At 48.5% G+C, this 15952-nt stretch overlaps 1 protein-coding gene across 1 annotated transcript in view; it reads left to right on the top strand.

Moving 5' to 3' along the window:
- Positions 1-5122: 5122 nt before the first annotated feature.
- The window catches only part of LOC133339678 (adhesion G-protein coupled receptor F1-like), a 41967-nt gene continuing 31137 nt past the window's right edge, over positions 5123-15952 (top strand). The window contains exons 1-3 of the mRNA XM_061547834.1: positions 5123-5742; positions 12325-12450; positions 14570-14989. Coding sequence (XP_061403818.1) covers positions 5199-5742; positions 12325-12450; positions 14570-14989 — 1090 coding nt within the window. The 5' untranslated portion in view covers positions 5123-5198. The remainder of the gene's footprint in view (positions 5743-12324; positions 12451-14569; positions 14990-15952) is intronic.

The following is a 15952-nucleotide window of genomic DNA, read 5'->3' on the forward strand; positions in this document are numbered from 1 at the left end:
AACAACTATGAGATCTTTTAACAGACTGCGAGTCAAAAAGCTCAACCTCATCGATGATGCCTCATTCTCTCACCTGAGGACGGTTGCTTTCGTTGCGATCGAAACGTCGTGATCCACTAATTTGTCGACCTACGTGGCTTTACCGAAATGATTTAAGAGTGTGGATTCTCAGCGGTCATGAAAACTTCGAATCGAGATTTCAAAAGTTTTGTTCACGACGACGGCATTCGCCCTCGTGGCTGCTGCTTGGACGACACGTCGACGGGATCAAGTTCAAGTTCATTGATTAGGTACAAGCCCTGTGAGCCATTCGGCTCTTGAATCGGGTGCAACCGCAACAAACAAAAAACATGAACATGAACAAGAAACCATCTTAAAGTGACTAAGTGCAAACAGAAAATGTGTGTGAGTGAGTGGGTGTGTGAGTGAGTGAGTGAATGAGTGGGTGTGTGAGTGAGTGTGTTGTTGAGTGAGTGGGTGATTGGGTGAGTGGGTGGGTGAGTGTGTTAGTGGGTGGGTGAGTGTGTGGGTGAGTGAGTGAGTGAGTGGGTGGGTGAGTGGGTGAGTGAGTGGGTGGGTGAGTGGGTGAGGAGGATCAAGTTCAAGTTCATTGATTAGGTACAAGCCCTGTGAGCCGTTCGGCTCTTGAATCTGTTGCAACTGCAACAAACAGAAAAACAAAAACACGAACAAAAAACATCTTAAAGTGACTACGTGACTGAGTGCAAACAGAAAATTCAAGAAAAGACAGTAAAATATTGCAGAATAAGCACCGTGCACAAAAATGTGCAAAAATCCCAGTGGGATGCAAGTCAAACAACAACAACCACAAGACAACTTATATTAAGGCCATCAGTCTAACTCTGTACTACAACAAACAAACATGGCTAAACCAAAAAACTAAACGAAAATCACCAAAATAAAGCCATAAAAGCAATGAAACAGTGATCATAGGAACTGTGACCGAATTTTCACAATAAACGACCTAAACAACATGTACCACCTTTCGATTTAAAGCTTTCGTGACTGCAGGGATTCATCTTCGTGGTTCTTTCGGTAAAGTCACGTAGAAGGGAAGTATTATATTATTTTATTATGTTTTATTTTTATTATTTCATTACTTCCCTTCTACGTGACTTTACCGAAAGAACCGAGAAGAACATGTACCACCACCAAACTCTACAGAGATGATCCGCGCCATGTGGGCTGAGAAGTTTGTGTGCGCGGCGGTGCAATTTTTTAACTTCCGTTTATTCGGGGAACCCTGGAGGTCCCGCTATGAGGTTCATTTCCTACCCCCCCCCCCTTTTTCAGGCATAGCTGTCAACGCCACTGCTATCTATATGGTGGATGTCAGGATCGTCGGCTCGTATCAACCGGATGCTCAGATGCTCCAGTTCGGGACGATTTGCGGTGGCCAATACAACGTCTCCGTCACGAGCTTCAGCATCCTGAGCTGTAAGTTCGACAGAGTGGAGTAGAGTTTGTGTGATCTTCACCTGTTCTACAGAGTGAGTGAGTAGAGTTTGTATGATCTCCCCCTGTTCTACAGAGTGAGTGGAGTGGAGTTTGTATGATCTCTCCCCTGTTCTACAGAGTGAGTGAGTGGAGTTTGTATGATCTCCCTCTGTTCTAAAGAGTGAGTGAGTGGAGTTTGTATGATCTCCCCCTGTTCTACAGAATGAGTGGAGTTTGTATGATCTCCCTCTGTTCTACAGAGTGAGTGAGTGGAGTTTGTATGATCTCTCCCCTGTTCTACAGAGTGAGTGGAATTTGTATGATGTCCCCCTGTTCTACAGAGTGAGTGAGTGGAGGTTGCATGATCTCCCCCTGTTCTAAAGAGTGAGTGAGTGGAGTTTGTATGATCTCCACCTGTTCTACAGAGTGAGTGAGTGGAGGTTGTATGATCTCCCCCTGTTCTAAAGAGTGAGTGAGTGGAGTTTTTATGATCTCCCCCTGTTCTACAGAATGAATGAGTGGAGTTTGTATGATCTCTCCCCTGTTCTACAGAGCGAGTGGAGTGGAGTGGAGTTTGTATGATCTCTCTCGTGTTCTACAGAGCGAGTGAGTGGAGTTTGAATGATCTCCCTCTGTTCTACAGAGTGAGTGAGTGGAGTTTGTATGATCTCCCTCTGTTCTACAGAGTGAGTGAGTGGAGTTTGTATGATCTCCCTCTGTTCTACAGAGTGAGTGAGTGGAGTTTGTATGATCTCCCTCTGTTCTACAGAGTGAGTGAGTGGAGTTTGTATGATCTCTCCCCTGTTCTACAGAGCGAGTGGAGTGGAGTTTGTATGATCTCTCTCGTGTTCTACAGAGCGAGTGAGTGGAGTTTGAATGATCTCCCCCTGTTCTACAGAGTAAGTGGAGTGGAGTGGAGTTTGTATGATCTCCCCTGTTCTACAGAGCGAGTGGAGTGGAGTTTGTATGATCTCCCCCTGTTCTATAGAGTGAATGAATGGAGTTTGTATGATCTCCCCCTGTTCTACAGAGTGAGTGAGTGGAGTTTGTATGATCTCACCCTGTTCTACAGAGTGAGTGAGTGGAGTTTGTATGATCTCTCTCCTGTTTTACAGAGTGAGTGAGTGGAGTTTGTATGATCCCCCCTGTTCTACAGAGTGAGTGAGTGGAGTTTGTATGATCTCTCTCCTGTTCTACAGAGTGAGTGGAGTTTGTATGATGTCCCCCTGTTCTACACAGTGAGTGAGTGGAGGTTGCATGATCTCCCCCTGTTCTACAGAGTGAGTGAGTGGAGTTTGTATGATCTCCCCCTGTTCTACACAGTGAGTGAGTGGAGGTTGCATGATCTCCCCCTGTTCTACAGAGTGAGTGAGTGGAGTTTGTATGATCTCTCTCCTGTTCTACAGAGTGAGTGGAGTGGAGTTTGTATGATCTCCCCCTGTTCTACAGAGTGAGTGGATTGGAGTTTGTATAATCTCTCCCTGTTCTACAGAGCGAGTGAGTGGAGTTTGCATGCTCTCCCTCTGTTCTAAGAGTGCGTGGAGTGGAGTTTGTATGATCTCCCCTGTTCTACAGAGTAAGTGAGTGGAGTTTGTATGATCTCCCCCTGTTCTACAGAGTGAGCCGAGTTTGTATGGTCAGCAGTGGTCATAGCAGTCGTAGTGTTGCTTGGGAGAGCAGTTGGTGATAGCAGTCGTAGTGATGAATGGGGCATCTGTGGTAACAGCAGTCGTGGTTATGATTGGTAACAGCAGTGGTGATAGCAGTCATAATGATGATTGGGGCATCAGTGGTGACAGCAGTCGTGGCGATGATTGGGACAGCGTTGGCTGACGGCAGTCGTTTGCGATGCAGCGTGCCGTGCGAGTGCCCAGGTCGAGTGCTGCTACTGCTACGGCGAGTTCCTCCACTGGGCTCCTGCCACTTGCGGCTCGTCCAAGCCGTGCCCGGACGGCACGAACTGGACCCCCGGGCCGACCACCTCCTCCTCCTCCACCTCCAACTCATCCTGCCAGTGCATCCAGGGGCCCCTGACGGACGGGACGCAATGCATGGGCAGGAGAAACGTGACGCTGGACCCCAACGTTGATTGTTACTTCACCACCGCCAGCACTGCCACCACCACCACCACTACCACCACCGCCACCACTTCCAGCACCACCAGCACCACCACGACTATGACCACAACTACCACTGCTATCACCACTGCTGGGCCAATCACCACTACGACTGCTATCACCACTGATGCCCCAATCACCACCACGACTGCTACTACTACTGCTCCCCCAATCACCACCACGACTGCTACTACCACTGATGCCCCAATCACCACCACGACTGCTACCACCACTGCTGCCCCAATCACCACCACGACTGCTACTACCACTGATGCCCCAATCATCACTACGACTGCTTCTACCACTGCTGCCCCAATCATCACCACGACTGCTACTACCACTGATGCCCCAATCACCACCACGACTGCTACCACCACTGCTGCCCCAATCACCACCACGACTGCTACTACCACTGCTGCCCCAATCACCACCACGACTGCTACCACCACTGATGCCCCAATCATCACTACGACTGCTTCTACCACTGCTGCCCCAATCATCACCACGACTACCACTGATGCCCCAATCACCACTACGACTGCTACCACCACTGATGTCCCAATCACCACCACGACTGCTACTACCACTGATGCCCCAATCATGACCACGACTGCTACCACCACTGATGCCCCAATCATCACCACGACTGCTACTACCACTGATGCCCCAATCACCACCACGACTGCTACTACCACTGCTGCCGCAATCATCACCACGACTGCTACTACCACTGATGCCCCAATCACCACCACGACTGCTACCACCACTGCTGCCGCAATCACCACCACAACTGCTACCACCACTGATGCACCAATCACCACCACGACTGCTACCACCACTGATGCCCCAATCACCACCACGACTGCTACCACCACTGATGCACCAATCACCACCACGACTGCTACCACCACTGCTACCCCAATCACCACCACGACTGCTACCACCACTGATGCACCAATCACCACCACGACTGCTACCACCACTGATGCACCAATCACCACCACGACTGCTACTACCACTGATGCCCCAATCACCACCACGACTGCTACCACCACTGCTGCCGCAATCACCACCACAACTGCTACCACTACTGATGCACCAATCACCACCACGACTGCTACCACCACTGATGCCCCAATCACCACCACGACTGCTACCACCACTGCTGCCCCAATCACCACCACGACTGCTACTACCACTGCTGCTCCAATCACCACCACGACTGCTACCACCACTGATGCCCCAATCACCACCACGACTGCTACTACCACTGATGCCCCAATCATCACCACGACTGCTACTACCACTGATGCACCAATCACCACCACGACTGCTACCACCACTGATGCACCAATCACCACCACGACTGCTACTACCACTGATGCCCCAATCACCACCACGACTGCTACCACCACTGCTGCCGCAATCACCACCACGACTGCTACCACCACTGATGCCCCAATCACCACCACGACTGCTACCACCACTGCTGCCCCAATCACCACCACGACTGCTACTACCACTGCTGCCGCAATCACCACCACAACTGCTACCACCACTGATGCACCAATCACCACCACGACTGCTACCACCACTGATGCCCCAATCATCACTACGACTGCTATGACCACTGATGCCCCAATTATCACTACCACTGTTATCACCACTGCTGCCCCAATCATCACCACGACTGCTACTACCACTGCTGTCCCAATCATCACCACGACTGCTACCACCACTGCTGCCCCAATCACCACTACGACTGCTATCACCACTGCTGTCCCAATCATCACCACGACTGCTACCACCACTGCTGTCCCAATCATCACCACGACTGCTAGCACCACTGCTGTCCCAATCATCACCACGACTGCTGTCACACTGAGCACAACATTAACAACAGTTGCGGGCAACACAACCGCTCCCGTCGCAACCAACACGACCGTTCCGGCGACAACCACCGGGTTCGCGAGCAGCACGACCGCCTTTGTCTTCCCTGTGACGACGACGTTGGCTATGCCAAGTGTGACAACCGCAGCAACAACAACAACAACAAACGGAACGGCAGCAACCGCCACCACCACCGCCACCACCACCGCAGCAGCGATGCCGACCACTTCCACAGCAACAGCCGTCTCGCAGCGGCCATCTTGTCCCACTGTGGATGGTAAGGGCAGCCATTTTGTCGTGTTTTTGACAAGCGCACTTCGTAATTTATTTCTCTTCACTTTGAAACCCAACTTTTTGTTGCCGTGGCGATGATGAGCAAGCGTGCGTCATGGGCTTGTCATCCGTTGACGTGTTTGGTCGTGATGATAGCAGTCGTGGTGATGATTGAGTCGACCTAGGGGAGGCCCAGGACTGGTTCAGATAATTGTCACGGGCGGTGTTGGCCATGAGCGGGAATCAAACTCGGGTCGCCGGGTTCATAGTGTACACACTCACAGACACACACACACACACAGACACACACACTCACAGACACACACACACACAGACACACGTACAGACACACACACTCACAGACACACACACACGTACAGACACATACACACACAGACACACACACTCTCACGGACACACACACACACAGACACACATACACAGACACACGTACAGACATATACACACACAAACACACACACAGACACACACACTCACAAACACACACAGACACACTCACAGACACACACACACATAGAGACACACGTACAGACACATGCACACACAGACACACACACACACACAGACACACACAGACACACAAACACGCACGCAGACACACAAACACACACACACTAAGGCGCACAGACACACACACAGACACACACACAGACACACACACACAGACACACACACACACAGACACACACACAGACACACACACAGACACACATCACACACACCACACACCACTCGCCCTCCCACGTGACCACAGCACCACCAAACCACCCGCGGTTCAAATCTCCCCGCCACGGATGCGCGCCACCCAATCTCAACTGGGTGGGTGGGGGGGACCGTGGGGAGGTGGGGCGAGAGCGGGGGGAGGGGCGAGAGTGGGCGTGTTCATGGTGGGAGTGGCCAAGTGCTTCACATCAATGGCAGCCATACTTTACTAATAGGGGTTTTTCCCCTTTTTTTCTGGCAACAAAACTGACACCTTTTGCAAGGAATCATGCTTACATTAACCACAATACTTGTAGTCAAATGCAAACAAAAAATAATACTCTGATATCATCTTGGTTCTTTCGGTCCTCAGGTGACGGCTGCTTGCGTTGTGGCCAAAACGTCGTGAGAATTATTTTATTATGTTTCATTTTTATTATATTATTACTACCCTTCTACGTGACTTTACCGAAAGAACCAAGAAGATGAATCCCTGCAGTCACGAAAGCTTTAAATCGACAAAATACTCTGATAATTTATGCATTGTCTTTGAAACTAGCTGCTCACCCCGAGCTCGCATTACTCTGGTAGTGCGTTGTCTTTGAACTGTGCGCCTTTTGGTGTCATCTGGTCGAACACCATGTGAGACTAGGCTCTAAAGAAAACTGTCTCTGGTGTCGACCAATCAGTTTCAAAGACAATGCATACATTATCAGAGTATTGTTTTTTGTTTGCATTTGACTGCAAGTATTGTGGTTAATGTAAGCATGATTCCTTGCAATAGGTGTCAGTTTTGTTGCCAGAAAAAGGGGAAAAACCCTATTAGTATATTTTGGTACTGGCAGAGGAGGTCCCATGAGGCAGCCATACTCTTTCGTTCTTCCGGTAAAGTCACGTGGGTAGAAACATAATAGATCACGACGTTTCGATCGCAACACAAGCAATCGTCATCAGGTGGCACAAGCACGGCAAGAAAAAACTGCTGAAATAGAAGCACAAATCTAGTATACTTAAAAATATGATGTAATACAACGGAGAGTCGGATAACATAACAGTCAACAACCTACCTGGTTGATTACGTTCTTCCTGAGAATGCCATATTGACACCTATTTTATTGCCAAAAAGGGTAAAATATATTTTGATTTGAAGCTTTCGTGACTGCAGGAATCCACAGTCTTTGGTTCTTTCGGTAAAGTCAACTAGGTAGAAAAATAAAACAGAAGAAAAAATATATCACGATCGAAACGTCGCAATATATTATTCTGTTTTATTTTTCTACATACGTGACTTTACCGAAAGAATCTAAGGGTATGTAAAACCTACTGTTATATTCCAATACACGGCAAGAAATATCCCAGAATAAACATTGTTAAGGGTCAGAGAACTACCAGTATTAACCACCGCACGTCATCCTTGACATTGTGCAGTGCCAACCCCCCCTCCCATTTGAATATATCACAAACTACCAATTCAAACTTCTTGGTTCTTTCGGTAAAGTCACGTAGAAGGGAAATAATAAAATAATAAAAATAAAACATAATAAAATAATTCTCACGACGTTTCGGCCACAACGCAAGCACCCGTCCTCAGGTGGAGAACAGGTCTGTCGAGAAGACAGAGTCTGAATGACACACCTTGGGCTTGGAGCGACTATTTAAGCTGGGATGGAGGGGGAAGAGCGCCTTGACAAAATCATTTGCATATCAAGAGGAATTTAGCATATTTATGGGAAATGCAGATATGCGATTAGTACTACTTGTGAAATGTGTAGGAGGTTTCGCGGGGGGCTTAAAGTCATTATGCCCGTGCATTATGCAGGTTTAGCAGCATCAAAGGAAGGGGATAGGGGTAACATTAATAAAGGGAAGGAATGTTAATAGTATGTAGCTGCATTATTTTATTGTTTTATTTGTATTATTTTATTATTTCCATTCTACGTGACTTTACCGAAAGAACCAAGAAGATGAATCCCTGCAGTCACGAAAGCTTTAAATCGAAACACTTATACTCTTAGTTTTTTCGATAATGTCACGTAGGTAAAAAATGAAATTAAAATTCATAAAAATTAAATAATAAAAATCATGATTTTTGATTTTTATTACATTTTTATTATAGTGATTTTTATTATTTTATTCATATTAATTTTTATTTCAACTTTTTTTACCTACGTGACTTTACCGAAAAAACAAAGAGTATGAATCCTTGCAGTCACGATAGCTTCAAATCTAAAATAACACTTATTACCCAGGAACAGACATCGTGTTACATAGAATTATGATTACGCAACACGTGTTTGTTCTGGCGGTAGCTCGTGTCGCTACGGTTCTCTGTGGTGGGTTACGGCGTCTTTGTAACGATGACGACGGCAGTGGCGGTGCTGCTGATGTGACGACTGCTACTGCTACGCCTCTAACACTGGTCAACACACTTTTTCTGGCATAAGGAATTCCAACGGTTTTAAGGTGATTTTGGGGTGCCGATTCCAAATCTGGCATCGGTTTTTGTCTATCACATCAGGTTTTTGAGATATAAAATATTGCATTTTCAATAAAAACTGCAGAAGAAAAATATTAAATAAATGTGGATATCTACATAAAATGATATTATAAACACACTATCCTAAAAATACAGCACCATATTTTAACACTAAAGCAGTCACTGACTCGCAACAACTTGCAATCATAAGTGACAGAGTTAATTTCGGGTAAAATCAATGAAAATGGGGTATTCCGATATATAAAAATTAACCCGTAAAAACAAAGTTTTTCACTATAAATCCTTTATATGCGTGGCATCGGGGCGGCTAGAGTCCTCTCGTCCTCTGGCTTGAGATGGCTGCCACCTATGGGTCAGATGATTGTCTGGCAGCATTAAACAATTGGTAATTAAATATTTTAAAAAAATTTCCCTAAACAGTGTAAAATTTTGCAAAATTTTTTTTCACGAAAATTAATTGTCACGCACAACGAGTCTGTGTGCAAAATGTCAGCTCGATTTGATCACGGGAAGTGCGTTAAAAAACGACCGAAAGATTTGCACGGTCCTAAGCAAGCAAGCGAACTTAATATAAAGGATTTAAAAATGAGATGTGATAGAGCAAATCTGAGATCAGATTTGGAATCAGCACCCTGAAATTAGTCTAAACCAGCTGCAAAATTCCAGGCCAGAAAAAAAGTTATTTTTCTTGACCAGTGTAATCTATCTTCTATCTATCTTCTTTCTATATATATACGTAAAAAATTGTGGGTTTGTGTCTGGGTTTGTGTGTGGTCGCTCGCTTGGCTCTCCAACGGTGGGGTGTACGGTAAAAAAAAATAGCCAGGCACCATACCGTAAGCCCCACGGTGAGCAAGCGCTATTCCTTTTTGACATCCGTCAATTTTAAATGAGTTTAATTAGCGATTTAGTGCAAAATTTAGTGCGCTGCGCTATTATTTATTTATTTGTTTGTTTATGAGGTGTGCACGACCATACCAACTCACGCGCCTTTGATGGGAGTGAGGGGGACATTTTACTGGTAGGAACGAAGTGGACCAGCCACCAATAGATTATATTGTCCGTCCGTGTAGCAACATCGCCCCCTACTGCAAACACTTGGCATGACCCTACAAAAACCGAGACCTAGGCCTGAAACTCTCCCTTCGTATCGTACCCCCGCGTGTGTGAAAGGGACTTAATGTTTAACAATGTTACATTCCCTGATGTTTTTAAATAGCAACATTTACATTTAAAGCTTTTACATAAATAATTAAAACATTTATATTAACAATTAACTCACGACGGCCTAAGGCCTGCAGCTAGGCCTAAAGCCTAGACCTAGGCCTCAAACTCTCCCTTCGTATCGTACCCGCGCGTGTGTGAAAGGGAGTCAATGTTTAACAATGTTAAATTCCCTCATGTTTTTTAATAGAAACATTTACATTTAAAGCTTTTACATTAAAAACAACTCCCTACCCCCCTCGTCGGCGGCTCTCCAGCCGAGCCAGGCCTGGGAATCTCTCCCCCGCTCGGGGTGTATTGGGCGGGGCTACAGCGGCAGGGGGCGGGGCTACGCGGGGCTGGGCGGGGACACCGAGATGGGGCGGGGCCACGGGTGGCGGGGCGGGGTTACGCGGGTGGAGGGCGGGGCCACGGGGGCGGGGCGGGGCCACGGGGGAGCGGGGCGGGGTCAAGCGGTGGGAGGCGGAGCTTAGCGCGATGGAGGGAGGGGCCGTTGGCGAAAAGGGGCGGAGTCTACAGTCGAGAATACAGTACCGGGGGCGAGAAGGCGGGGCTAACAGTGATAGGGGCGTGGCCCACGGCGCTGCGTATCGTGCAGATTGTTACTACTCACTGTGTCTGCTCCAAGCTGCACTCACGTAGGTACATACTTGTGCAATACTATTATTTTTTGCAGAACGGTTACTACTACTTTATTGTTTCTTATGTTCCACTACGTCTACGTTTCCATCCACTTATTGGCGCCCATTTTTGCCATTTCATTTTATTATAGCCATTCAATTGTTCGGTCCTACCAGCCCACCCCACAGGGTCCTGTTATCTTTCGTGTTAAAAATGTTATAAAAATACACTAAACGTTGATGTAAATTATTCACTGTGTGATGTCCCCTCACCTCAGAGGTCGCAAACGGGTTTTGATTCCTTACCCGTACCAGGCCGCAGCAGGGTCGCAAATGGGTACCCGTACCCGACCAGGTACGGGTAGCCGTTCCCTACCCGTACCCGTAACCTACCCGAAATTAGTGACAAACGGCTACTCACCAGTGACTCACGGCCTACCCGTACCCGTACCAGGCCGCACCAGGGTCGCAAACAGCTACCTGTACCCGTACCCGGCTGGGTACAGGTAGCCGGGTATCGGGTAGGGTACGGGTATCGGATACCCGGTTGCGACCTCTGCCTCACCCCGATGCGTGCAGTTACTAATATAGATGGTTGCGAGATGTAGCAGGTACCACCACAGTCAGTATGCACTGCTGTAACATTTTTAAGAGTAATTTTGAAATCTTTTTAAGACCTGGGCAACGCCGGGTACTTCCTGCTAGTCTGAAATAAAATTAAACCCGAGCCCGCGCACACACGGGTTACGGGATTCCGCGGTGAACGGGACGCTCGCCCATCCACCCCTGCGACTTGAAGGTGTCTCGGAAACAGGGGAAAGGGTGAATCTTCCCTTCTGAGTGGGCGCCGCAGTGGCTAGGAGATGTTGACTACTTCGCCTGGTACGCTGGAGGTCCTGGTTTTAATCCCGGACCCTAACGCCACGGTGACTAGGAGATGTTGACTACCTCGCCTGGTACGCAGGAGGTCGTGGTTTTAATCCTGGACCCTAACGCCATGGTGGCTAAGAGATGTTGACTACCTCGCCTGGTACACAGGAGGTCGTGGTTTTAATCCCGGACCCTAATGCCACGGTGGCTAGGAGATGTTGACTACCTCGCCTGGTACGCAGGAGGTCGTGCTTTTAATCCCGGACCCTAACGCCATGGTGGCTAGGAGATGTTAACTACCTCGCCTGGTACACAGGAGGTCGTGGGTCGATCCCAACCCTGACGCCTACTGCTGTATATTTGGAGTTTGCGTGTCTCTTTCTCTCTCCCCGTGGTTCCTGTGCATGTTTCTCCGAGTCCTTCGGTTCTTCCCCTCCACATTTTAGAATCAACATCGCCACGCGTTGAGAGCATTCGGCTGCCGCTGTAAATTTCCACGCAGTGATGTCGGCCAATTCGTTGAGCTTTCATGTGCGATGAACCAGGTCGCTTCTGAAAAAGAGCTACCTAGCTCAGTGGGGACCTTACGCATGGTTAGATAACATCTGTCCGCCTGTCCGTCTGTCTCTCCGTCTCTCCGTCTGGTCTCCAGACACGACGTCGTTCACGACCGAGGCGAGCATGCAGATCGAGACGGATGCTCCCATCGGAGGGAACTGCTCATTTGAATTCATCGTCAGCAAACAGAATGTCACCAGCAGCGTCACTGTGCTCAGCTGTGAGTATCATGGCTACGGCCTGCGCGTGTGTGTACACGTGTGTGAGCGTGTGATCACTAAACTACGTGGAAATCAATCTAAGCTCGTGCCCGAGGCACCAGAGGGACAGGCATTTATAACGTTTCCTGGTCAAACCCCTTTTGGCGGAGCCAGGGGACTGAATCATTACCCTCGGGGCTCCTCCAGAAACAACTAGAAAACATCTTCTTGGTTCTTTCGGTAAAGTCACGTAGAATGGAAATAATAAAATAATACATTATTATTTCCATTCTACGTGACTTTACCGAAATAACCAAGAAGATGAATCCCTGTAGTCACAAAAGCTTTAAATCTAAAATTAATTAGAAAACACTGCAGGTAGCCACGTGGAATGTTCGAACGTTCACTGCGGAAGAGAGGCTGCCACTCCTCTGTCGGGAGCTGGACCGGTACCGCCTGGATCTCTGTGGTATTCAGGAGGTCTGGTGGACCGGCTCTGGGTCCAGTCACCATGAGGGTGGACAAGTCCTCTACTCAGGGCAGGATAATGCCAAACAAAGGAGAGTGGCTCTTCTGACTAAAACAATCAAGGGGGTGTGGGAGCGTGGTGGTGAGGTGTGGGAAGCTGTAAGCTCCAGACTAGTTTGGGCTGGACTCTCCATTAACTGGAGTGGTGTTGGTGGTGGCTGTTTATGCACCCCACCGAAGATGAACATCAGTGGATGGATGCAGGCAAGGCCGATGAGTCCAAATGGCTTTTATGACCTTCTGTCAAAGGTGCTAGCTAAAGTGGCCCCTTGGGAAAGAGTCATCTTGTTGGGTGATTTTAATGCCCAAGTTCTTCATCTTCTGTAGATGTAGATGCCACTGGTTCTTCACGTTATGCAGATATAGATGCTACTGGTTCTAGAATATCCTGCAGATGTGGATGTCACTGGTTATTCATTTTCCGCGGATGTAAATGCCACTTGTTCTTTAAGTTCTGCAGATGTAGATGCCACTGGTTCTTCATCTTCTGTAGATGTTGATGCCATTGGTTCTTCACGTTCTGCAGATGTAGATGCCTCTGGTTTTTCACGTTCTGCAGATGTAGATGCCACTGGTTTTTCACGTTCTGCAGATGTAGATGCCACTGGTTCTTCACCTTCTGCAGATGTAGATGCCACTGGTTCTTCACGTTCTGTGGATGCCACTTGTTCTTCACGTTCTGCAGATGTAGATGCCACTGGTTCTTCACCTTCTGCAGATGTAGATGCCACTGGTTCTTCACGTTTTGCAGATGTAGATGCCACTGGTTTTTCACGCTCTGTAGATGCCACTGGTTCTTCATGTTCTGTAGATGTAGATGCCACTGGTTCTTGATGTTCTGTATATGTAGATGCCATTGGTTCTTCACGTTCTGCAGATGTAGATGCCTCTGGTTTTTCACGTTCTGCAGATGTAGATGCCACTGGTTCTTCACGTTCTGTGGATGCCACTGGTTCTTCACGTTCTGCAGATGTAGATGCCACTGGTTCTTCACCTTCTGCAGATGTAGATGCCACTGGTTCTTCACGTTCTGCAGATGTAGATGCCACTGGTTCTTCACGTTCTGCAGATGTATATGCCACTGGTTTTTCACGCTCTGTAGATGCCACTGGTTCTTCATGTTCTGTAGATGTAGATGCCACTGGTTCTTGATATTCTGTATATGTAAATGCCACTGGTTTTCACGTTCTGCAGATGTAGATGCCACTGGTTCTTCACGTTCTGCAGATGTAGATGCCACTGGTTCTTCACCTTCTGCAGATGTAGATGCCACTGGTTTTGCACGTTCTGTAGATGCCACTCGTTCTTCACGTTGAACCTACGTCTCTCGTTCCGAACAGCTGCAACTGGACGTACGGGAACACAGTTTGTTGGTGTCTCTGAAAGTTCGTAAGTCGAACGTTCGCAAGTAGAGTTGGTCCCCCGTATCAGTCGGACAAGACAATGCCCCCCACAATGCAACAGTAACGGCCCGCGACCGCCACCGTAATGTTACCGCCTCCTTCTTCCTCTCGTCATCACCTCGTCATCACCTCGTCCCCCCCCCTCCTCTCCCCCCCCCACTCCCCTCCTCCACCCCCCCCCCCCCATACCCCACCGATCTCTCGCCAGGGTGCGGGTTGGACGGTCCTCAGACGCGTTGCCACTGCGGCCCCGGCTTGCTGTGGAGTGCGGCTGCCTGTCGCCAGGTGGGAGCGTGCGATGACGTCACCGCGTCTGGCCCCTCCCCCTCGCCTGGCTCCGCCCCTTTCTCCTACTCCGGCTCCGGCTTTTTCCCTTCCTGCACGTGCATCAAGGGGTTCCCGCCCGACGGGGTGCAGTGCGTGTCTCGCCCAGAGTCTCTGCCATCGTGCACGACCGCCAACCCCACCGATGCCACTACCGTCGTGAACGCCACTGTGACCTCTGAGATGACCATGGACGCTACTGTGACCACTGCAGTGGCCCTGAACACCACTGCGACTACCGTCCTGAGCACAACGATGGCAACCGTCGGTTCGAATCAAACGAGAAGCCCCGACGCGCCACAAGGTGAGCGAGGGAGGTGGCACTTGCGGTGGCTCTCGCAGGCAGCGAAACGGGGGCATTTTGGTCCATTCCCGACTCGGAATTACTTTTGTGAGTCTGGAGTTTGTGTGATCTCACCCATGTATCTACAGAGTGAGTGAGTGGAGTTTGAATTATCTCCCCCTGTGTCTACAGAGTGAGTGAGTGGTGTTTGTATGATCTCCCCCTGTTCTACAGAGTGAGTGAGTGGAGTTTGTATGATCTCCCCCTGTTCTACAGAGTGAGTGGATGGAGTTTGTATGATCTCCCCCTGTTCTACAGAGTTAGTAAGTGGAGTTTGTATGATCTCCCACTGTGCTACAGAGTGAGTGAGTGAAGTTTGTATGATCTCCCACTGTTCTACAGAGTGAGAAAGTGTAGTTTGTATGATCTCCGCCTGTTCTACAGAGTGAGTGAGTGGAGTGGAGTTTGTATGATCTCCCCCTGTTCTACAGAGTGAGTGAGTAGAGTTTGTATGATCTCCCCCTGTTCTAGAGAGTGAGTGAGTGCAGTTTGTATGATCTCCCCCTGTTCTACAGAGTGAGTGAGTGGAGTTTGTATGATCTCCCCCTGTCCCAGAGTGAGTGAGTGGAGTTTGTGTGATCTCCCCATGTTCTACAGAGTGAGTGGGTGGAGTTTGTATGATCTCCCCCTGTTCTACAGAGTGAGTGAGTGGAGTTTGTATGATCTCACCCTGTTCTACAGAATGAGTGAGTGGAGTTTGTGTGATCTTCCCCTGTTCTACAGAGTGAGTGAGTGGAGTTTGTATGATCTCACCCTGTTCTACAGAGTGAGTGAGTGGAGTTTGTATGATCTCCCCCTGTTCTACAGAGTGAGTGAGTGGAGTTTGTATGATCTCCCCCTGTTCTACAGAGTGAGTGGATGGAGTTTGTATGATCTCCCCCTGTTCTACAGAGTTAGTAAGTGGAGTTTGTATGATCTCCCACT

Source organism: Lethenteron reissneri, unplaced genomic scaffold, assembly GCF_015708825.2.
Source record: "Lethenteron reissneri isolate LAM-NWPU_2019-01 unplaced genomic scaffold, ASM1570882v1 scaffold_203, whole genome shotgun sequence".
Lineage (NCBI taxonomy): Eukaryota > Metazoa > Chordata > Hyperoartia > Petromyzontiformes > Petromyzontidae > Lethenteron > Lethenteron reissneri.